This window comes from Apis mellifera, linkage group LG1 (assembly GCF_003254395.2).
Source record: "Apis mellifera strain DH4 linkage group LG1, Amel_HAv3.1, whole genome shotgun sequence".
Lineage (NCBI taxonomy): Eukaryota > Metazoa > Arthropoda > Insecta > Hymenoptera > Apidae > Apis > Apis mellifera.
In genome coordinates this window covers 17,697,450-17,723,207 of record NC_037638.1, presented here as the reverse complement: position 1 = coordinate 17,723,207, position 25,758 = coordinate 17,697,450, and the positions used below count along the sequence as shown (strand labels likewise).

The 25,758-nt window shown below is 44.4% G+C and overlaps 1 protein-coding gene across 2 annotated transcripts in view; it reads right to left on the bottom strand.

Annotated features, from left to right (window-relative positions):
- The window catches only part of LOC100577365 (homeobox protein invected), a 64,923-nt gene extending 46,084 nt beyond the window's left edge, over positions 1-18,839 (bottom strand). The window contains exon 1 of one of the 2 annotated variants that reach the window (XM_006571083.3): positions 15,180-18,839. In XM_006571083.3, coding sequence (XP_006571146.2) covers positions 15,180-16,608 — 1,429 coding nt within the window. In that variant the 5' untranslated portion in view covers positions 16,609-18,839. The remainder of the gene's footprint in view (positions 1-15,179) is intronic. The other variant, XM_003251642.4, reaches the window with a different exon arrangement.
- Between the last annotated feature and the right edge of the window lie 6,919 nt (positions 18,840-25,758).

Here is a 25,758-nt window from a genome sequence, read left to right as displayed (position 1 = left end):
TTAATCGAGGCGTGACTGTAAAATTCCTCTCTCCGACACTCGAAACAACGTATCGATAGAATTTCAAGTTCTTCTCTGATCTTGTGACCTGTCAACCGGCACCCACCCCCAATCACTTTTTCGACCCGCTCCTGAGGGGACCTTCCCCTCCGATCGTATAAATTCATTAAAACAACCCTTCGCGTCGCGCACCACCACCGTGTCAATCGAATTCCAAACATACCCGGCCCCGTTGGGGGGGCGTTGTAGACTTTTTTCTCACCGACGTCGAATCACTCGAGTTTACGCAGGGGTTTGAACGCCTCGAGCCGCGATATTTGCATTCGGCTGTCTCATCTTTCAATCGTCTTGGCCGGCGAGGGGAGAGATACAACACCGCGCGTTGCACCGCAGCTTTTGTGTGCGCCGAGAAATTATAATTACAAAATAATCCGCGTTTTACGCAGGAGGTTTTCGCATAAATCGCTCGTTTTCTCGAAAAAGTTTCGAAATGATTTTGCACTTTAACGTTTTATAAGACTGGAAATACTCGTATATATATACCTTCAGCCACATTCTCGAGCCTAACATTTAATTAAAAACATTCTCGAGGGTAGATTGTAACGCATGACGAAGCTTATATACACGACGCGTATTTTATGTAACCAAGTATCTTTATAACGTTTAATAATTTACGATATTTATCCATATATCCCTTACTGGAAGTCTCCTTCCTCCGGAGGAAGATTCGAACTTCTCTTCGTATTTATAATTAAATAATCTTTCCTCCCTTTGCCTCCTGATTTAAATAATTTAAACTTAAAGCAAAAGTTTACTTTATCCCTTCGATTCCGGCCAAATAATTCCGCTTTAAAATTAATATAATAAACCGGCGCCACGAAACGCGAAAATAATCGTGGAATAGGTCGTCTCATAGACGAACCTGGTCCCGAAAGAGAGGAAAGGGTAATTACGTAAGAGAGAATCAATTAAGCACGTGAATACCTGAAGAGCTATATCCATCCACCTACCTACCGAGGGGTTATTAATGAACTCGTCAGATATCCGTTAAACGTTTCCCAGCTCGAACTCGCGGGCCACACTCTCTCTCTTTCTCTCTCTGTCTCTCTCGTCACTCGGCATCGAGTGATTAGTCGCCCTGAGCGGTGCTGTTATTTCGAGGGTAACGGGGACGAATTGGTAATTAATATCGGGTGGCGCGCCGAGGGTGGGTCCGCGGGGCTTCGACGAATAAACCGTCAGGGTGGATCCTCCGGACTCGCCCCCCTCCGGAGAGATGCTAATAGACGTTCTCCAGGCTGCTCCTTCTCCTTTTATTTTCCCGCCTTAAACGCTCCCCTTTATTTGTTCGATTTCCTTCGTTCCCCTTTTCACTCTATACTTTTTCCATTTTGTTTCACCGGTAGAGATTGTTTATTTATTCTTCTTTCATTCTTGAAGAAACGATGTATATATATAAAATGATAATCTATTGGAAAGATTCGATGAAATAACACGCTATAGGAAGGATCGATGATTTATCGAGTCGCGACGAGTTTTATCTTACGATAAAATGTATAAAATATTGGACGATTTATTAAAAAGGAAATATCTTTCCCTTCCACGGGAATAATTTATAAAAGTGTCAAAGTCATGTCGCGATTCGTTGAAACCGTCTAACCACTAGTGATAATTGAATTCGGCCGAGAAGGATATGATCCGGAATAAAATGTTCACGCTCGTTTACGCGTGTTGATCGCGATTCTTATTTCATTATTACCCGCAATTCGACGAGATGGTACTGCGCGCGCGGTTATGGAGTGGCGTAAAAATATAACGACCATCTGCTTAATTCTTTACAAGCTTGGCAAACGAGCAACTCGTCGCGCAACGTGCTCGCCTCCCGACGTGTCTACGCGTTTCGCATTTTTCACGAATTTCTCCTTATCTCCCCGTGTAGTTCTTAAACCTAACGAGCTTCACGGACGTTGAGCGGAGCACCGAGACGGACATGATAATTAATTTGACGATCGTGTGCGTGTCTATGTGTGTCTGTGTGTGTGTACGCCACGCATCGCGGCATCGTACCGCAGATAATTCGTATTAGATAATCGCGAAATAATCGCGCGCTTATGCGTCGTGGCTCGGGCTCGGCTCGCCTCGTTCGGTGTAATTAACTTTCCACGGTTCTCGTGTAGTAAGCCCCCCTCCCTCCCTCCTCCCCTCCCTCCTTTCCTCTCCTCTCACGTGATTAATCGAGACGTGTCTATGAATTTATGGATTTCATTTAATATCTCAATGCACGGTAGGCAAACGCTTATAATTGAAACACGGCTTTTGTCGATCGTGAGAGGCGACGCCTGGAATGACTCGGGAGAACGCAATCCTACTTAAGAGTTTGATAAAGTAATTAACTATATAAAGTACCTTTTAATCAGATAATACGTTCTACCGATTAACGTGCAGCCAAGGCCCCCGCGCGAGCTGCAGTCCAACGCGAGAGGAGTGGAATTTAACGTTGTCGAAGATGATAATTAATCGCGTATTTTTGTTATTTTCGATACTTGTGTCGCTTTGTTTTTTCGTAATTTCAGTAAGGGAGGCCTGGTGCGTGAAGGTATCGTCGAAAAGAATTTCGTTCGATTGTCGGAACAGACGGAGGACAGGTGGTGCTTTAAACGAGGGCATTAAAATACACGGATCCGCCAGTAGTTTATTGCGATCCTCGTTTTTCCGTCGTTATCTTTTTTTTTTTTTTTCTTTTTTGCGATGATCGGGAAAATAATAGGCAACAACCGGTCGCCAGGTCGCGAGAACAATAGCTTTCAAAGAATTCTTCTTAATATTTGTCACGTCGTGACAAATATTCGTTATTTGTCGTGTATAAAGTAACGTTAAGAGTGGTATATAATAATTGAACTGCAAAAATGGGTATAGAATTGCGCGTTAAACAACTCTACACACGTATAGATGATATAGATGGAATATTTTTTCAAATATTTCTTCCACATCCGTTGATTCGAATATCACCGATTGCGATCAACCATTTATATATTTCTATATTTAATAATAAATAAGATTCAATCAAGAGTTACGCGCTCGCGCGCACACATACACGCGTGCTATCTTCTATTCTGTCTTCGTTCGCGTTATCCCTTCCTTCTTCTAACGACCAGTCAGTCATTCCAGGATAAATTATAGTCGTACGGAAGGAGCATCATCCGGTTTTTCGACACCGCTATCGCGGGTGGCCCTGTCGTATCTTCTTACGTGTATACGTTATAAAACCATAAAGCACACGTTTCTACGTGCCTACGTGTTTCCTATTAAGTAATTCACCGGAACACTGTTAATGTTTATTCTCTTACTCTTCGATAATCTTTTAATTTCTTTTCGTATACAATACTGTTTCACGTAGTTTCACAATTTTTTTCTTCTTCTCTTTGTCTCAATTTTCCAAGAATAAAAAGGATAGATGATACATAGCTCAAAATTGAAATCCGCTGTGCGATCCAGGAAAAAAAAATCGAAAAAGATTGCACGGTGTTGTTTCGTGTGTATTCTAAATTATCAATTTCTAGAATTAGAAAATGATCCACGCGATGCGGGTAATTCCATTATTATTATTCGTGGCGTAACAAATTTCCATCCAGTTACGGATTAACGATCGGATATTTCTGATCGTTGGTGTTTTTTTTTTTTTTTTTTTCCTTTTTCTATTTTACAAACCTGCTCGATCGACGCAACTTTCCTTTCGATCAAGTATTCCGTCCCTTTCCTTCGCCACGGTGAATACCTCATCCAATCTTGTCATGATTTCCGACAACGCGTCATGGTTTTATCATGGAACGAAGAGAAATCGATCGTTGACATTCCCCGAAGGGAAAGAACTTCCGATCTTATTATTTTTTTACCGATCTAGCCGATGTTAACACGTTTGTTAATTGATTTTTACTTTACTTGAACATTCAAAATGGAAGAAAACGATGCAAATCCTATTTAGATTTTCTTCTCGAGAAGGAATCGGTGTATCATCTTCGTCATTTCTTTTTCTAAAAAACATAAGAAAATTCTAGTTCCCAACGATGATCCTCCTCTTTAGATAGAAATATATCCATCCACAGGGCATGTGCACATGTCTCTTTTCTATTATTATTAGTTTAGATTTTATTGTTGTTGGACAGAGGAAAACGGTCGCGTGCAACGGAGATAGCATCGATTACTGTATCTTCCCCGTATAACAATTTCCTCAATCTCGTTAACAATACCGCACGCAACACGTGTACCCATCACGTAATGAAACCGGTGGATCCTCTCGGCCACCCTACATTTTTGACTCGGCCTCCTCTCCGCGTCTACCTCCTCTCTACTCTACTCGTCTCTGGCCAGACCAGAGTCGCCAGACCGGTTGCTCTCTTCCTCCAATAAATATCCCGCGATCTTCCGCGTAATGGTGTCGTTCGTTATCGATGATTGACTTCTTTATTATATATCGTCAATAATAATATAGATGTCTGTGGCGTGCGTAAAGTGATTAGCGTGACGACGCTGGTCGAGGAGTATCGAAGAAAGCATAAATAATACGATACAGAGATAGATAGAGAGAGGCGTACACGCATAGAATTCGTATAATAATAATAATAATAATAATAATACGTTGAACGAACGCACGTCGAACGCATCTCGTTGGATAATTTCTTAGCCCGATCTAACCAAGGAATCGATTAACAGTGGAAACTTGAAAAGAATCGACGATTTCACCAGCGAATATCTCTGTACGGGATATAGACGTCAAGAGGGGAAATGGAGGCGAGAATGGACAGAGAATCTCGTTAATAATTTACCGAATCCGGTGTGCCACGTGTCTCTCCTCCTCCTCCTCCTCCCGATTTCGAGGGAATATCCCTCGAGAAGAATCCGAGACACGAGGCGGCCCACCCACGCACCCACCATGCTCGTAACGTCCCCTGCCCTCCTTTCTCTCCCTCTTTTCAACGGGGATCATATAATACACCTACACCCGTCACCAAGCAAACGCGCGTACACTCGAACCAGACGAGGGAAGAGGCGTTCATCGTGTGCGTCGTTTGCATCGACGACAGGTCCACTTCCGGCCCGCATTCGCCGGTTAGACGCTTCCTCGTGGCTCTGATTTATCCGTTTCAATCCGTGTCCGCGTCTCCTCCACTCGTGTCGTCTCTTCTCGAGAACTGATTTCAAGTTCATTGATTTTTCTCACATCGAGATGAGATTTGTTTCCATTATATCCGATGATAGCGGTGACAGTTTTTACAAGTTTAGAGAGATATTCTCTCCCCGTCTCTATTAATTATTTCTTAATTAAGGGTCCGCTTAATCTTAATTTCCAATTCAAACTAAACGATTCTGTCGCAAGTTGAATAGTTTGTATCGAAGAACGCGTACGAAAGGCAAGAGAATTTGTATCCATCCTGTCCGGAAGGATTTCACTCTTTCAACGAATACGCGAGGATTGATCAATATCCCCGAGGTATGGCCCGTGTACGTTTCGTCGTTGACCCTGAAGAGATTGATGTACCCGGTTAATCGTATGCTTAATCGTAAAGACGGATGACGATCAACTTCCTTCCGGGGGGGGCCACCTACGCCTTCTCGATTCGTTCTCGACTCTTAACGGCGTTGAAACGTCGTTAAACCGTGAAACGGGCGGCTGAAATTTCTCGGAAGCTAATTATCATAAACCCCGTTTCGGCGAACTCAATCGGCCGGCCCCGTATATCGGCGACCCCCGACGAACGAATCTTGATACCTTTCACTCCTATCATTGGCCAATTACGAATATCGTTGCGTGTATCATTGCCTCGAATTGAAGAGACAATGAAACCGTCCCAGGCTTATGAATCAGCCTGCTTGTCCTACAAATTGTGCCCGAGAGCCGGTTCGCCTATATTATATATCGTGTATGATATACTTAATACTTGGCAAAGCTCTCGAGGTATATACGAATCGGGGAGGGATCGATAAAACCTGTGGAACAATCGGTGAAAGAAAACGGTAGCTCGTTAATGGAGGGAGGTTAATTGATTTAATGGGAGAAAATCCCAGCCCGGAGATAATCGTCCGCGCCATTATATATTATATCCAATGGTGAGGTAATCCCTCTCCCTCCGTGTCACCGGCGGCATTCCCCGCGTTTCTTCGTAACTGAATCGACGTGCGTGTTCGCCTCCTCCTCGACTTCCTTTCACCAACGGATCCTCGGCAGATCGGAACGGCAGAACAACAGATTCGATTTCTAAACGATCGATGCGCGATTCTCAATTGTGATCGTTGATTCGTTGATCGCTAATTATTATTATTTCGCCAGCTTATTAATCGTGGAAAAGTACGAAGCGCGAGGGAGATTGACGCATTGAGCGTACGTGGCGTACGTGGTTTCGAGCACGATTATTAATTTAAAAGTTAAATGCTTCGGAACCCCGGGCTGGAAACCACGGCGTTATTAATTACGCGATATTACGCTCGTATCTTTCACGCTGTTACCTTCAAATTATCGTCAAAGAAAGCAGGGACCTGATTCATCAAAGTCGCCTCTATCGGTTGGAGTCGTCGTAGTCTCGAGGGCACCTCGATCCGCTTCCTTCTTCCTACGTTCCTCCACTCTCTCTCCGTTCGGATCGTTTGTCAACATTAAGCGTACATAGAAACGAATGCCGCGCGAGTTATTAGTCATTAGTTTGATGCGATGTAGTAATATACGTCGATCTTGGGTTTTTTTTTCCTCTCTTTTTTTTTTTTTTTTACTCTTATCGAGAAGAAAATTATGGAAACGGAGATTTCACAATTGTGTAAATTGTTTTCTTTGAGAAAAGATATCCTCTTCTGAAACTCTCGCTACATCCGTCTCTGTTATTTCATGGCTCAAGAGTTTTCCAATAAGATGAGAGGAAACGTGAAATATGTAATTACCGTGTAACGTTGAAGATCATGTATACATCACAATTACCAAGGATGTAATTCATCCAAGAAAGAGTTGAAGGTATTAATAAATCAAAATTTCAACAACTTCCTTTATAGCTTATGCATATTAAATTTCTTGATTTCGATTTTTTGATAAAAAATTCACGATACTTCCCGAAGCATAATGTTGCGAGCGCAGCTTGCCTGATTAGAATGCAGGAAATTGTAAAGTAAGCAAATGAAAAATATTGTAGCGTGAGATTGTAGCATATATATAAGATGTACAATGATCTTTGAATAAGCTTTCCGTGCAGTACTTATTGCAAAAAATAAAATCTTTTCATACAACATCAAGAAAATAATTCGTGATCGATGTGGACAAATGGAAAAACTCAAAAAAATATCCCAACAATTCTCTAAAAATTTCAACGATCCCTTCGTTTCGAATATCAGATTAATAACTGCAACGATCATTGTACCATCGCCAAAATATCACGGAATAATAGTAAAAAAAAAAAATTTTAAAAATATTCTTCTAAATTTCATTGTCCTCCAACCCTGTTCAATACGATGTTCAACGTCGGCCGTTACATCAAACGGCAACCGTTTCGAATGCCAGATAATCTCGATTCGTGTTCTTGATTCGTGGCAAGGAAGACAGGAAGAGAGAAGGGAATATGGCGTTGGCGGTGCTTATCGGCGCAGTGACCGTGTAAAAGTTTGCTCCGTGGCGCGTTACGCCCATAAGTCAGGTTATATTTGAAAGGCGATGCAGCGTTCTGGGTCCCGGCAAGTGGATCCCCCGCGGTGCCATACGCCGGCTTGTTAATCGGCCAATGGACGTGCCGTTTCGCTTTGGTGCTGCCTCGCGCCAATGTTCGTCGTCCTCCTCGCCGGATTCTCTAACAGGGAAACAACGCAACGCATCTTTTCGTGCCGATTTCTTTCCATTACTCGACTTAACGCTCCGTTTTCGACTTCGGTTGCGCCTCTTCTTCGATCAAACTTTACTTAATCGAACATCGATCGAACAATACGGGAGAAAATTTTCTGGGAAATTTTCCGTTTCAAAGGTTAGGACGTAATTGCGCATAATGGATGGAGTCGTTTGTAACACGCGCAGAAAATCACGACTTCTTAATTACCCTAGGTATGTGTGTTGCCGCGCGTGTGCGCGTATTTATCGTGTCATTATGTTTCCATAACTGTACCGGCGACAGCGTAATTTCTTTGGACGATATATGGCGCCAAACGTCCATTTCAACCGTCTTGAATATTTCCTCGAGTGGACATTGCGTACTTTACGAGCCGCGTAATATGCGCTCGTGTTAGGTTCGGATTTAAATTTAGATTTAACGCGTTCAAGTTTCGCGTTAATAATAATGATAATAATAACGAGTGGGGCGAGATGCGAATCGAATAAAATCGTCAAGTCTGTTCGATTTCGTTTGCCACGCGCGTTTTCCACGCATAAATCCGTGGAAATCAAAGAGAAGAGGGGGAGGAAGAGGAAGAGTGGAGAGTGGAGGAGCGGCGCGTGATGATATGGTAGCGAAGGCTCGCGATCAGACAGGAATGATAATTACACGTGTCGTTAATACGTCGTTAGATGTGATTTTATTTTAACGATCGAACGACGTGAACGACGGCAGACAGAAGAATAAGGAGGGAGATATCTCCCCCTTGTTCTCTTCGCTTGGATCGGAATTTCTAGAAGTTGGGTAATTAGCGTCCTCGACACACGTTGTCGTCGCCGTGAATCGTCGTTAACTATCAAAAGAACGCTTTTAACTTGACTTCTTCTTGTGGAGAAGACGCAGTAGACCAACTACGCCGGCCAGCCAGGGGTATTTGTAACGACGATTTTTATTATCAAGGAAAATGGAAGGGGGGAGAAATCACGTTGTCTCGATTCAACAACGTGCAAGCTCGACGTTGATAATAACACGTCTTTATTGCACGTCAAATTGAACCAAGTTGCGCCGATATGCAAATCGGCCGGGGTTAGTAATTCGATTGTAATTACAGGCCTGGGTGGAGCGTTGTTGCATGCACTTGTGAACCCTGGTGTCTACGCGTCGTAACGAAACCCTTTAAACGAAGGTAAATGAAGGAATACGCGAAGTAGAAGGGAGTTGAGTTGAAAAAAGAAAAGGGACGAGCAACGATAATGAAAGTAAACGAAGGAAGGAATAATATCGAATCTAAATTAAGAAATATATGATATGCGCGAGGAGGGGGAGAGATCGATGAAATCCAGCGGAAATTCTCAAATAACGCGATTTCACGAGCGATGAAAATGGCGAGGAAAAGCATTCGGATCCATTAGCGGTCACCCCGTTATCCCTCGTGGCCGGGCTGCTCTCTGGAGCAGAATCGATAAATCTTGGCGTTATTTATCACGTTTTCTAAGAGGGAGAGATTTCTCATCGCGTGTCGGCCACGAGTTTCAGCCACGAGTTTCTTAGCAAATCCGCGTCGAACGCGGCTACAAGGGTAACACAATACCGCCATTTGTAGCACGACGCGAGACGAAAACGATCGTTTCGACCGATTCTTGGTATCTGAAAATACACTTTACGATATCTGGAACGAACGGAAGCCATTCATAGGTTTCTCCGCAGCCGCCTCTAGGCCGCACGAGGATCCGCTATTATACACACGCGCGCGCGCATACACACGTACACACACGGATGGTGCGTGCGCTCCCTGCCTTTGTTATCGTGTTCAACCGCGGAGAAACGGGAGGCACCTTCGATTTAACCTTAATAAGATGGATGGATCCCACGAGGCTGCTCGATATGGAGCAACCTCTCGCTTCCACACACGTGGCCAGATCGATCGTGGCCACCGCATCGACGTTACACGTGTTCGTAGAGCGCTCGATGATTCAGGAGTAACGCGAGTTAATCCTGCGGATGTATTCTCGGATATATTTGTATGCAGTTTCTTAAACGTAGATCGAAGCGTTGCATTTTTGCGAAGGATACGATCGAAAAGTTTGAGAGCTAAATTATTTGAAATGTTTGGACTTCAACAAGTATTCCGTTTCTAAGCGAACGAATTTTCGTCGCGTTCAATGGATAAATTTCATCTTTCACAAAAGAGAAAATAGTATTTCGTACGTTTACACGCTGTTATGGAAAATCTACTGTTCGCGTAACGAAATTATGCAATGGAATTTAACACGGCACGAGCGTATCTAATGTTAGATCGTTGATGATTTTCGAGTCGAGCGTCCGTCAAAATTAGTAGGAAAGGAAAGGAAAGGCTCGAAAATGTAAAATGGAAAAGTTTGAGATTCATCGAGCCACGGATTATATCGGCGATTTCTACTCGAGTTTGCTGGTTTCTTTCTTTCGTTCACCCCGTGTACACGTATCGGTTGTCTTGTCCAATCAGTTGAACAAGGATATATAGTTAGAAAAGGAAAAGAGAGAGAGAGAGAGAGCAGGGAGCGAACCAGCCTTGCAAATTAATGTCTCTTTATTTCGTAGCGAGCATTTCGTTAAAGGTTGATTTATCGCCATATACCTCGCGACTCGCCTTTTTATCGGCCGATCGCCCGCGGCTTCGATCGTTCCTTTAATTATGCAACGCCGTTACGGATCTTATTCGCGGCCCGGAGCTAATAATAATCCCCTTTTCCTTCTCCTTTTCCTTTTCTTTTCCCTTTTTCTTCCCCCTTTTTCTTCTTCCTCTTCTTCTTCTCGTCCCGCGGGGGCGAGAGTAAGTATTGATAAAACGTGGCGTGTTAAATGCATTGCTCGAAACAATCAGAGAATCTGATTTCTAAATCTGATAGATCAGGGAGAGGAATGAAATACGCCGTGTTAAACGGCGCGCTATTTCGTTCAGCCTCGTTTCACCCGAAATGAGCTCTCTTTCTCTCTCTCGTTCGAATGCAGTTTTATGGGCGTATTACACAGGATTCGTAAAACAGGCCGGTTACACGGACGAATTTTTAACACTCTGAGATTTATCGCGGGATCAACGAGTATTAAAAAGTATTAAAAATTCCTCCACGACGAATATTAATTTTTATCGCATCCCCCGCGTATCGTTTCGCGTTATTTACGACCCGTTGAAAAATTGTGCGAAAATACAAAGTAATTCGAATTCCTCTCCCTTCGTCCCCCGTAAATATTCCTTTCTCGTATTCCAAGCGTATTTTAAAAACGTCTCGTTAAAAATTGCGCGCATTACAGTCCGCTAATCGAGAGACAAGCTCGCGACCCTTTCTCCTCGTTAAGCGACCGATTTCCCATTTGTCGCGAATATCGGCCATTTATCGCGAGCCATGCCCGCCTCGTTTCGACCGTAATACACCATAGTTTTTCTCCTCTTGGCAAAGGCAAACGATCTCTTTTCCCTTTTCCACCTTGCCCCGTTAATGGAAATATCTTCCGTCACATACCGGCAGAGCTAATTAACCATAACTTTCCTCAAACGTATGTTAAACGCGGTGATTATTCGCAGTTTTATCGAGCATAGAGGTGGTAATGAACATATCCCCGGGAGACAGGACATTCCCAACTGTGCACATTTTTCTCTGGAGAAATATCGAAAAAGGAATTTCTTCGTATATATAGATCTCGTTGCTCGTCCATTGCACGCCGTTCATTTCAAATCGCGCGAAATAATTTACGGAGGGATCAACAACGATCGTATAATTACAGTCGTATGGTAATGGAAACGAGGAATGAACGATTCGGTATATTATAACCTAGCTAGAGTTGCATAATTCCAAGCACGCTCGAGTCACACCGATTTAATCGAGATGGCTAAAATTCTAATTCTGCTTAACGAGACGAGCCAGCGTCCTCGTCCCCGGACTCGTTCTCGATCCCGCTTTCCTCGAAGAGAGACCCGTGTCCCCTGTCCCGCAAGGGATCGTAAAACGACCGGTCGAGGTAATTAATAACGAATTTATCCGAGTGATAAGGTGGTCCGCGGCACGCCGCCTCATAAGCGTATCTCGTTTGATTTGACTGACCGGCAATAAAGCACCATTAACACCGTCCGGCATTTTTCACCGGAGTGTGCAAAGTGTTAAATTATAAAGTCACCGTGGAGAACCAGATCGGACGCGATATTTCTTGCTCGTCCCGCTTACGATCCCGCTCGTTACACTAGGCCTCTCTTCCATAAAGTGGCTTCGTGTCGATACCACGGAGTCCTCCAGAGGACTGGATCTTGTCGTACGATCGTATTAATATTATCAGTGGGATTATACGAGACAGTCGGTTACGAGTTTACCGGTGTTAATAAATTTTCCGAGAATTGCGAGCGAGAAGTTTGATTATTAAAACATTCTGTTCTTTTTTCTTTTTTTCTTTTCGTATTATTGCCAAAGAGTAGCGCGTGTAATTCGCAACTTGTTGTAAATTTCTTGATTTGGTTATATTATTATTATTATTATTGCTTAAGAAATCGAAAGTTAAATTGTATACGCGTTTCTTTTCAGATTCAATCTTATCGCTCAACATATTTTCTTCGGCTTGTTCGAAACTTATGTAAAAGAAATTTCGAATTCTAAATTAGAATTTATAATAGATATCTGTTCGTCAAATTTCACGTAACGTTTTTTTTTTATTTCCTTTATATCTATTTTCGTATATTCACGATATTTTTTCTTTCTTTTTTTTTCCCCAATTTTCTCGAAAAGCGACGTTGACATCCGCTGCTGTCAGAATATTGGGCTTCGGCGCGTGGGCGCGTGGAAAGAACGTGTACACAGCCGTGATCGTGTCCCCAACCTGCGATAGCCGCACCGACCGGTGCAATAACAGTGATTAAGCTTTATCGTGGCCGTTTCAACGGACTATTTATCTGTCGGCCGCGAAATTACGCGCTGTAAAGACATAATAGGAACGTGATCCAATATTGTTGTTTGTTCGTTTGGCGGGCGACGGGGAGAACCGGTCACGCGAAAAAAAAAAAGAAAGAAAGAAGGAAAGAAAAAAAGGAAAAGAAAAAAGAGAGAAAGAAAACTACCGGTTATTAATCGGGAATTTAGCACTTTTACATGTTCCATCGGCCGATACGACTTCATTCATAGGAAATATCGCAACGAGAACTCGACGACGAAACGTTTTGAATTCCATTTATCGCCGTGCCGTGTCCTCCTCGTCGTGATGCAAGGCGACGACAGGTCAGAGTAGCAACCGTTATCTTCGAATCGATCGAAATTATTCGAAGAGCGGAGATTCGAAGAGAAACGAAGATACGACTGATCCCATCTAATTCTCTTAAACGCTTTCCGATTGATAATTTGATAATTTTGAATATGATAATTAACCACTTCTTTTTCCGAATAATTTAAACTTGTACGAAAAGTTAATCGAAAGAGTATCTAACGTATAAACAAGCTAATAATCTTTCTCGATAATCATCTCTCAACGTTGAGGGAGGGGGAGAATTATTCTGGATTAGAAGAAAAAGAACAGGTCGGTGTTGCGAGGAGTCAAAGTTTCCGGAACAACTTTCGAATAGAGAGAGCTCGATATATGGAGCGAGCACGCGGGAAAGTGCGTGCGTCGATGGAAAAATGATCCGTGAGAGATTCGTGGCATTCATGGCGTTAACCGTTTTCCCCGCACTTGTCCACTATTGCTATTAAAATACAATAGGGTGGCGAGGCGAAGTTGGACCGTGTCGACCGTGGATTTTTTTCTAACACAATGCGATCGAGGCGAGGACAGGCCGATAACTTTCGACGAGGAGGGGCGCGAAAAGGGACAACGACGACGACGGGGCGAGCATCGACGACCACTGTGAGAGAAAACCGATCTAATAGGGAGCGATTATTTACCGATGGTTTGCATAAGAATACGACAACTGAATGACCTATAGGAAATTGTTGTTACGCATACGAAAGCAAATAAGAGAGAAATAGTTGGTTGCATATCGCCGGTTGATTTATGGGGCAGAGAGCAACTTATTTCTCCGAGTGGTTAACAATTGTTTCCTGACAATGAGCGTATATCAGATATGAGTGACACGAAGCAACGTTTTCTACCATTCATCAAGCTGGCACTCGGTCGGCGAGTAAAGTAATTACACGTTTTCCTGTGTCGTTTCAAAGGGTCATCCATCTGCTGCGAAACCGGGGAAACAATTCCCGCCAACGGCGGCTCCCTACGCGACAAAATAAATCTCTAATTAGCCGGTTTAATAGGAAGGAAGTTTCGATCGGTTATCCCGGTCGTCCGTCTGCCCGCTTTGAAAACTGCTCGTTGAATATTCAAGGAATAGAAATTGATGGAGCGGGGATGGACTCTCGAATGGTAATTTTTACGTGAAATCATACGTCTTGTCGCGCTAATTAAACCTACATCTTAATCGATCGATCGATGAAAACAACCATCTCTCTTGCTTGCGTGTTGTACAGCGTGGGATTCACGGATCGGTCTCGCTTCTTTTTCTCCGCTGTCTCGTTGAATTATCAATATCTCAATTAAAATCGGTCATCCCTTATTACGTCGTGAGGAATGAATCGTGAGAATGAGAATTATTCGCGTTACGTTACGGGCCAATGTCGAGCCAACGGTGGTTTTATTTTGCCGGAACCCGTGGGATAATTAGTTAACAACTCAGCTGTTTATAAAAAGCATCCAGCTGCCGATAATCTAAATAAAATTGTCGAGATCGTGACGGAACGAGTGTAGAACCGTAACCGTATTACGTAACAACGATTTCTTTCCCGTGGCCGAGAAACATATTATTCTTTCATACCGTTGAATCCAAGCCGATGAACTTTCGACTATTCGAAATCGTGTTATATCCATTGGGCCTAATGAGAAATTTCATTATCGGCCCGATCCATTAGTTCGTCGTAATTTTCGTTCGAAAAAGATCGGTCGGATTTTTTGTAAACGGTAAATGTCGAATCACGAGAGGCGGAAAAGCATCGTCGATTAATACCGTTTGCTTTATCTCCACCGTTCAAACGGATATCTATCTTTCAAACTCGTTATATTCGTTGTGTGCATATCTCTTCCTATCGATTCGAGGACAGTGTATTACGTAACGCGAGACCGTTGTAAAAATTTGTAAAAATTCGTTGCATAAGGATCCGCCGTTATGCAATACGGATATCCAAATAGTTGGCATTTTTTTACTCTTGAAGATCGAATAACGATACTTTATCATCTGTTTATAAGTTTCTACACACCGTCGATCGTTAAAAAAAGATCATTTCACGTTATTTTCGTTCGTGGAAGAATACATAGAGAAGAATAGATGCAAAGAAAACTCACCGGAGGAAGGTCGATCCGAGTATCTGGTGCAGTAGACCCAGGCAGGCCAAGGCAACTGCTTTCCAGGATCGGTTACAGGTGGTCCGGGCGTGTTGGAGGCAGGATTGGCGGTCGTAACGCCACCGGACGTGGCGTTGGTCGTCGAGCTAGTTTCCGAGCTGTTTTTCTCGGTGGCCTCGGTGGCCGACTCTAGAAAGTCCTTGGTCAGGTCGATGGGCCTCGAGCTGACCTTCTTCGGCCGCGACTTCTTCAACGAAATGGGATCCGTGATCCTCCTGCCGAAGTCCGCTTTCAATATGTTGTCTATACTGAACTTCAAGCCGGCCTGGTGCTGCAGATTGTTGTTGTTGTTGTTGTTGTTGTTGTTGTTGTTGTTGTTGTTGTGATTGTTATGGTGGTTACTGTTATTGATCCCATTATTCTGAACACCGTTCGCGCCACCGTGGATCGTTCTCCCGTTCTCCTCCCTCGGGCCGGGCGAGGCAGGGCTGCCGGGAGGCTCCCTCTGAAGGATCTTGCTGACCGAGAGTCGGTGCTGGTGCACCGAGTTTGCGGGTACGTGTTGCACCTGGGACGTCTGGTGAAGGTGGACGTGGCTGTTGGCGTGGTGCAAGTGTTGCTGGCCCGGGTGCGGCATCAACGAGGCCGTTTCCCGTGGATCCCTGCACGCGGTTGGATGGAGGACAGGGGTGGTGGCCTGGAGGCCGGCGACCGTCATGGCCGACGGTGGCGACAACGACAATCTGGTGACCAGTGGGACGCTGATCGGGGTCCTGTGCAACCTGTCCACGGTCGGGTAAACGATCTCGTGGCTCAGACTGTGCTGGACGCGAGCCGGGTAATCGGGGATCTCGGTCTCCCTCGAGGAATAACGCGGTAACAAATGCGGCGGATGACTCGACTGATACCTGGGCACTATGACGTCTTGGATAGCCTCGGGCCGGCCCGGGGAGGAGGCGGTGGCCGAGGAGGAAGCCGGCGACCTGACCGAGGACGCGGTGGGCGACGAAGGTGGTTGACTGTAGGCCGGTGGACTGGGTGCCGGGACGTGATTAGTCGTCCTCTGATAGAACGCGTCGTTGCAGCTCGTCGAGCTAGAAGGCGATGGTGTCGCCGATGTCCTCGTGTTCTCCTCGTCACGAAAATCACCACCACGGCTGCTCGCCGATTCCTGGTCGTACCTGACCGAGCCGCAACCACGGATTCCGACGACGCTGGTGGGCGTCGGCTCGCTACCGACGCTCAACACCTCGCTGGTGTCGCTTTCGCAATCGCTGTCAGGGTTGTTGCCTGCGTCACTTCCTCGTATCTGATCGCGCTTCTCAGAGTCGTCGAGTTCCAACCGTGTCGCCAGGTGATTCTGCCTGATCTCGTGGTGGAGATCGTTCGAATCTAAACCGGTCGATCCTTCGGGTGGCGTATTCGACATGTTTCCACGTGTTTCTTTAGTTTCTCCTTTTATTTTTGCTCTTTTCCCTTCCTCCTCTCTCTCTCTCTCTCTCTCGGAACCGAATAATTTCTCCGTTGCGCACCTCGTCGAGTCGATCGGAAAGAAGAAGAAGCAGAAGAAGAAGAAAGAGAAGAAGAAGAAGAAGAAGGAGGAGAGGAAGTTAAGCTTCGCTCGACTTTCTTGATCCTCCCATGACGACGAGGTCGAGGACTCTTCTTTCCCGTCTCTTCCCGTTTTATCCTTCGTTCCGCTTGTCGGTGTGACAAGTCCGGGACAAGTTTCGAGTACCTACCTAACGGATTCCGTCCGTTGCACGCTTCCAGGAGGGATCGTCATTTTCGCACGGGACACCTGTCCTTTCATCGGCCGTCCGGAATGGATCATTAACTCGGGATCCTTCCCTGTACCTCGTCAATCGCATAGTATCGCAATGTACAATTCTACGCACTTTTCCTTTTCTCGCCGGAAACTTGGAAATATTTCACACGCGCCTCAGTTACTCTGTTGCTGGCCCGATCACTCTAACCGTACTCTTCCCCCGTAAGCGTATCTTGCCGACGGACACTGTTCAGCCCAGTTCATGACGGGTTGCCACGATGAGTTTCGTATTTATCTCCCATCTTCATCGCGAAACTACCTGTTCGAGCGGGCTACGCACTAAGAACCGGTCCACTCGTGCCTCATCCACCGCGCCAGTTCGTTACTTGGACCGGCAGCCGAACCGAGTACGAGCCGTGGTATCGTCCTCGCCGAGGTCCCTAGGCATCACTGACCTGTCGTACCGCCTTGAACTCCTCTCGATACGTCCATAATCCATCGCACTCTCACTTTCGCGCCCCTCCTTCAACCCGGATGGCCCCTCGAAACCAGGTCGAACGTGGAAAGAGCGTGGAGATCGAACGGAACGAGCAGAACGCGCACCAAACGCCGCACCGTTGGAACGAGGAGGTAAACCGAGGCGGGAGCCCCGAGGCCAGGGGCTCGTCAACGTGGCGAGGGCGACGAATAATAATAATCGGGGCGAGGAGAGACACGGCGCTCGACGAGATGACGGCCGACGACGAAACGTGGAGAAGAGTTCTGTGTTCCTTGTGTACGGCGCTGGTAGACGCGGGTTTCAACGGAACCGTTGTGCGACGCTGTGGATCCAGGCCGGGCTGGTTGTCCAGTTGGTTGCCGCGAAGCGTCTGCGGCGAGGAAGCGGCGGGAGGGTCGACGATGGGCGTTTCTGGGCGTCGATTCCACGACCGCTACGCCCCTGAGCTGACCTTTTCAGGGGTGAAGACCCTGTCTAGGGGCGCGACCACTCGACATCTGCCGGCTGCCACGAGAACTTGCCAACCTGTAACCGCCCAACCTTCCACCACTCCGTGCAACCAAGTGCTGATAGGCAACCCACAACTCGCTTTCCCCTCTTCTGCCCAACTTATCCTTCCTACTCCCGTTCCAACACCTTTCCCGACCCTCTCTGTTCCTCTTCCACCTCGGATCTCGCCGTATCGCCTATATCCCCCCTCCGCCTCCTCCTCCTCCTCTACTCGCACCCGCAGTCGCAGACCTCCGGTCTCCCCGTGGTCTCTTCGTGTTTATTCCGTTTATACCTTCTCTCTTTCTCTCTCTCTCTCTCTTTCTCCTTCTCCTTCTCTCTCCCTTCGCCGACCACCACCATCTCTTCTTCCTTCCACCTGGACGGAACGTTCTCCGTTTTACTTCTGGCTCCTCTAACCGCTTCGTCCGATGATCCAGTACGCTGCCCCTGTGTTCGCTTGTCCTTTTTAGTCGGACGGCGTTCGGTCTTCTTCCTCCTCGCGCTCGATTCATCCCCTCCAGACATTATCGCGTTGGCTTTCCAGATTGTCTTCGTCCCTCCGCTCCTCCACTTTTAACCCTCTCCTTTCATCTCGCTTCTCTCTCTCTCTCTTCTTCTTCTCTCTTTCCTCCTGTCTCCAGCACGTTCCGCCTGTTCTTTCTGATTCCTCTATCTGGCTCTTAGATGATCCGGCTCTTAGCTCCTACCACGTTTAGCTTCTCTTCCCCCGAGCTTCCTTCTTATATACTTCGTTCATTTCTCTCGGCTCCAAACTGCCAGCTTTCCTCGCGCACCGGCCTCTACCTCTACAGAGTTCGTCTTCGCCAATTCGATCCTCTTCTCTCTCTCTCTTCTGCTCAGTATTTTCGTACCTTCTTCTTCTCGTTTCCTTAAGTATTCCTTTGATCGGGCACGGCCCAAGAGCGTTCGTCCGCAAAACGTTTCGTGTTGTTTCGCGATCGTTTTCCGGGCATTGGATAAATCAATCGTGAGGCTATGATCGCCTCTATTACGGTAATGCACCACGTTGTAACAATCCCCATTCGATACAGGCCTGTCTATCTATCCGATTTCATCTTTAACGGCGAGTTATGGGAGAAACGGGGCTAATGCCTTCCGACTAGTCTCGCGTGCATTATTAATCGACCACTGGATCGAGCCAATTTTTTTCTCCTCCCCCTCCTCTCTTGTTTTTTTTTTCCTCTTCGAGCAATTCCTCATTACTCTCATACATATTCAATTGAATGGAAACGAGGAACGTGGTAGTTGAATTCCGGTCCGTGTAATTCCGATTAATTTCGAATTACGGGGAAACAAATCGTTGCCTTGTTTGCCTTTTATCTCGTTTCGCCGTTGAGCCAAAGATTTCTTTTTGTTTCGAATATTTTAGCGAATGGAACTTGCGCGTATCAATCTTGATTAATCAAAGGTGAAGGCTCTGGCGAAGAAAGAAATCAAGGTCAAGTGGCAAGATAGATAGGTCCAATCTCGGTGTTGAACCGCTGCGACTAATCGGTTTAACGAAGGGAAAAGAATCTCGGCAAATAATTTACAGATCCATAAAACGTTGGAGATTTTTGTTGCGATAAATTACAAAACATCTTCGAGGTGCACAATACGATTCGAGATGCTTCGTCAAAATAAAATTCTGTCTCTATAATCCGCAATAAAAGTATTCCGAATTAAAATATTCTCCCCCACTGATTGGCGATTCGTCGCGAGTACATACTCGACTACCGTTTAAACAAAATTAATTCTTCTGGCTCGATCGAGATTAATATTTCGCCGAACGATATTGAACAATATTTTAATGACTCGTGAACGAGATTAAATGATCCTTCTTCTGGCTCTCGTTCAATCAAGATTGGCGATTCGTCACGCAGCATGAGTTGTGCAAACAGGAAGCGGAAGAGCGAGATGCAGAAGGGGTCCGGCCTTGGGGGGAAAGGGACGAAGGAGCACCGCGGGAATATCGATTCCACCCCACGCTGCTTTTTCCTCCGCGATGGAGAACGGTGGCGTGCATGCGCGCCGTGAATCAAGTATTCATTTTTCGTCGGGTTCGTGAGGAGGTCGGTTGCGCGTCAACGTGCTCTCGGGGCGATCGTTAAGCCTCATTATGTGCCGATCTTTCAGCGGATAGGGAGGCAACCAGAGAGAGAGAGAGAGAGAGGAGGAAAAAAGGAGGGGAGGAGGGGAGGAGAAAAATGTCAGCTCGTAAATCGTCGGTCGGGTTAAGTTAAAGTGCGTCAACATCGATCCGTGACTTCCTTCGCGAGTTTTAACAGCGATTTTCACGCGCAGAAACCCTTCGCAACTCCTCTTAGATTTCCTCTTGATCGGTCGGGGTGACAAAACAAAGATGATCGATAGAAATTTAATTTCGATTCCTCGTAATTTATAATTTCACAAGACGTGCCTCGTTAGAATCAAAGATGAGATTAAAATTCTCCCCGCTTTTGTTTCCATCTCCTTTCACGAGATGGATAATAATTTACTCGTTTCTTTAATGAAGTTATAGAACGGTTTTCACGTTACACGGGGAAAAGTTGTTTTTTATTCGCCCGTTTAAGGAACTTGTTTGCGCACAAGTCTTGATTCTTGATCCCCGTAATAATACATATCGGCTTTGCCGTTTTATCATTCTCTCTCCATTGGCAAAAGTGCTATTTATTTCCGATTAATTCCGGATTCACGACGCGCCTTTTCCTCGGCAGAACGCGGAAACCTATGCTAATCCGATCGAACCCTAACCAGGATGGTATCTTGCCAATGTGTCGCGAAGCGCGTGCAAAACCTTTTAAGGCTTCCTCCGGTTGAAATTATATGTCATTTATAGAAATTAAACAGCGACTGTCCAAAGAATATTTATTCGACAACATTTACGATTCGAATTCACAACGAATTGTAAATTATAAGGCGATATATCATTGATGATGAACTTTTCTCCTCCGATTCTGATTTAAAATAATTATGCAAGAAACATAATAAGGAAAAGATAGTAAACTTTCTTGCGAGTGAATATCCAACACCGTCTTTCGCGTATGATATGAATATCTCATCATCGAAATCGCCAGATTATAAGATAACGTTTCCTTTTTCCGTATCTTTTTTTTCTTAAATCATCTCCAGAAATCCGTAGCATCGAGAAACATCCTTCCTCGAAATATCCTCCACCTCGTTCCTCCTCGAAACGAACCTCGAGATCCGTGGATTAAGAGTGCCTTCGATCGGCTTCGATACCCAAACTCGTTACCGGTTACTCCCTCCGTAAATTTCGTTAACGCGGGCTATCTTGCATTCTCGCGTTAACGAGCATCCACGTGCTCGTTAGTATCCCCGCGTATGTGCATTAAAACGAAGCCGAATTCCGATTCGTAGGCAGACCGCTCTCGTTCCTCTCTCCTCTCTTGGTCGACGCAGCCACACCGATTAACTGACCCGTGGATTTTAATTGTATGCCGGATAAATGCGAGCCAGACGACCAGAGGGAGAAAGAGAGAGAGAGAGAGTGCTCGTTTAGAGGATTAAATGTTTGTTTTCCCGGCTAATTTGCGGTAATGGTATTTGAAAGCGGCGGATGGATTAGCTCGTGATGGGACGAGTGGTTGCAGTTTTCAACGGATCGGTTATTATCTGTGGTAAATAGTAATTTTGTCTGGAATTAGAGTGTGCGGTTCGTTAGCGAAATACGAGACGAGTTTGAAAAATAAATTTGGATTGATATCGTGTGGCATTTAATCGTCCATTCGAATCTTTCGAATGGATTTTGATATATTCTATATTCTTCGCAATTTCTTCGCTTTCTTAATTTATTTTCTTTGTTCTTTTCCTTCTTTTCTCGTTTTCTTATACAGCATTTCGATTAAAATATCTATCTTTTAATATTGTATAACGAAAGAGTTATCATTATAAAACATTATATTTCGTAATTTAAACCGACTCGATATCGAATCGGCAATCGTTGATTAATAATAGCGCGGACAAGCCACAAATCAAACTTTTCCCGCATACTCGAAAATATTATCAGTCGTTGATTATGAACAAATAGCACGGGAGCGGCATTTTTTACCATCAATGTTTTTATAGCGACTTATTATCGTATTTAACTACGATATCAACCCGGTGACACGTAATTAAGCCGAGTCGGGCATAAATTTTTCTTTTCAACTTGTAATTTTCTGACGGTCAGTCTCGTTTTTTTTTTTTTGAAGAAAAATTGTCTCTCTCTCTTCGTCGGAAAGAGAAATTAACGTTATCGATTTGGATGCATCGCGATTATGATTTTCTTCAACATCCTCTTATTATTCTATACGAATTGATCTTTCTTCCTCGTTAAAAGATGTTATCTTTTTAAAAATAATTGGTCGAGGCGAGGCTATACCCGTGTTCGTGCATCGATTTCTCGAGTAATCGAGCAACAATACGGCATCAAGTTGGAAAAGAAGGTGCCAATTTGCCTCTAATAAGCAGCCATTTTCGCAGAAGCAACGTTCTGGAGAAACGTTCCTCTATTGATTCTCCTCCATTTTTTTTTTGAGTCTCGATTTTCTTTCCCATCACTATGATTCCTTTAGGAACGTAAAAAGTGATTTATTTACAATTTGCGTAAAAGATGAAGAAAGAAAAATAACTTGAGAAAATTTTAAACTCCTCTTAAAGACTCGATTTCCTGCAACTTTCCTTTCTTTTTTTTTTGGGACTTCGAATTGTTGATCGCATTTTTCTCAAACGACTTTCTGATTATCTCTCACTCGGTGCAATCGTGCGAAATCACGCGATAGTCCTTGAATTATATCCGCAGATACGTCACGGAGAGAATTGGCGAGGAGCATCCATCAGATTTTATCTGATGGCCAGGCTCTCTCTCTCTTCCAAACTCTTCTCCAATCTCGATTATAGATCACAGCGGGAACCATGTTTGATGAAATGATTTAATCAAAGGTAAACGGAGAACTCGGGGGGGGAGAAAAATTGTCCTTGTCGGTGAAAATCGTGGAGAATCGCCATATTTCGCTCGCTATCTACGCCCGCCCGAGTATTTGCACCGATAAAATGTATTTACTCTTACGCACCACAGAGTTTATCGATCAGAGATATCGGCCAGAAATAACGATGGCCAGGGTATCATCGTTGGGTAAACGAAATCGTTTACAAACAGTGACTGCTTCTCGTTATTCTTGAACGGGAGAGAGAAAGCGAAGCTTTCGAATTTATTCCATCCTGCTAACTGATTTTTTCCTACTAATAGATCTTTTTTCCTCCCCTTTTTTTTAAAATTCTACAATTTCAATTTTTCGTTAATTAAAATTTATTATTAGAAATCCTATTTAATTCCATCTCCAATCGCTTATCTAATTATTTGGGCCAATTTATAAAAGGAAGTAAACCCAAGAAGAGTTTATACCAGAAGGGAGAAATACTCATAATTGGATTTTAAACGCTTTAAAAGTTCGAATCGCATTCAATTTCTACGAGGATTGAAAATAATCGTGGCGGGGATCGGCGGTAGCCGGGAAACAGAGTGCGTCCTGGTATTATATGCAGCCTTCGACCGGCGATAATTCAGCAAACGTTGCCGCGCCGAGTACCTAACAGCGATTCCGGTCGGACATAACTTCCGCGAGCCGCTATCGCGCAACTCCACACCTCTACTTTATTAAGTGTACACACATACACACACATATACACACAAGGATGGTTCACCAGCCGAACAGATACTCGATACACGATGATACGGGAACCGGGTACAGAGACGTTGGTGAAATAATGCATTCGAGATACTTCGACTCGTTTCGTAACCAGGATTAAGGGCAGATCGAAGCAACGAGTAATTGTAGAAGCTCGATCGCTCGTCTGGATAATCGAAGAATTATTTAATATGAGATGTGCCACGTGAAATCAATTTTCTTGCAAGTATATTTCCAACAGTGTAATTTCTTCGAAAGTTTTTTCAGAGTGAATTAAATTTTTGGAATATTTTTTTAATCCATTAAACCTCGAAGGATTTATTTGGTGGTCTTCTCATTTTATTTTCAAGCAATAGATTCGAATTTTTCAACGAGTATTTTCGTGGATCGTGGCTGGCCAACAAGACCAGCTCATCGTTTCTGTATCACACGATAACTCGATTAACCGCGATAACCGAATATTTATTATCCTCTGAGATTTCATTTTGATATTCAGTGGCTCCCTCTGTTGCCGGCTACTGCGCCCTCGTGCAACGATGCGTTTCTCCAACCGGAAGTTGAACGTCGAGGAGTACACGCTTAAATTCGTGGCGAGATACCGCGGTGGATTGAAATATTGACCCGTTCCTGGTAATACATTTCCATGAAATTTCTCTTTCTCCTTCCCTTAACACCTCAAAATGTAATTCCAACGCAATTTCAAAACCTGCATTCTCCTTATATCCATCATTTTCACTCTGTAAAGGTTTATAACATATTTTATATCGCTCTTCCGAGAGAGAAGATTTTTTTCAAAAAATCAAACCTTTTCTAATTTTCATCCTCCAATATTTATAATATCGCTCGAGATACAAATTCCTTCTTGAAAATCTATCAGCAAGATGATTAGATAAAACGATTCTCGTTCAGCTCAATCGTGCTTGACCAACATCTTTCACCGTCGTTGGCCCAATTAACGAGCGACACTCGCCTCATTTGGGATAATAAAACTGCGTAATAAAACAACGGCTGGCGATTCGACATTCCTTGTCGCGGATGCATTAAACGCACGAAACGTTTCGAAACGATTCTCTCCACGACTTACATTTATTTATCACGGTCACTCTTTTCATCGAAATTAAAAGCGAATCGAGACAGATGAGGAGGAACGGCAGGAGGATCGATCGAGATATTAAGCACGCATCGAATTACGAGAGGGATTATCGTCGTGCTGGGGAGAGGAGGAGGGGGAGAGAGATCATCGCGTTGCCCACGATAATTATTTCTGCGTTGGCCATAATTATTGCCGGGGTGGCAATTAATTCCTGGCCGAGCGGCAATTAATTTATTGCGGGTTGATTAATTGCCGCATGCTAACCGTTGAGAGACAGTTCGTTACTGTGTTCGCTTCTGCCGTGGATCGCCCTTTTGGCTGCGATACAAGATCGACCGCCACCGTGACCCTTTGCCTCGCCAGAATTCTTCGGGACATCCGGAGATGCTTTTCCTTTCCTTGTCGTTGGCCATTAAAGTTAAAGTTGGGTCAAGGAGATAGGGATAATTTGTGTTTCCAGCTGGAATATTCATTGCTCTGAAATTTTGATTCTAATCTACGTATCGTTATCCTTTCGATTTCAGCACGAGTCTTCTTACGTGACGATTTTAAATTACCGATAAATGATAGACTTGCCGCGTAAAGAATATTTCCAAGAAAAATTGTGCGTACAATAGTCTGAAGAATTTTTAATTTCACATTGCTCATTCCTGTACGAGGATAGATAGTTATATAAGTTTTCTTTCTTTTTTTTTTTTCAGCAATAATAATCTAATTCTTTACATTGATTGATGATCGACAGGAAACCATTCATTTAGAAAATACCTCAATGAAGCGATTTAAAGTTTATCATATTGGAACACATTGCGCATACTTGATTAATCAGGCGACATTTGCTGGTGGATTAAAACAGACCACCCACAAAACTCGTAGATATTCGAAATGGTCCTCCACAGAGGAGACCATTTTATTAATTGTCACGATCCTAGAGCCATTCGAAACGTTTTTTCCTGTCGAACAAAAAAATGCAGGCATCGATAATGCGCGACCCTCGAAGAGGCGAACGAACTATCGTATTTTTCTTCCGTTATCGAGGG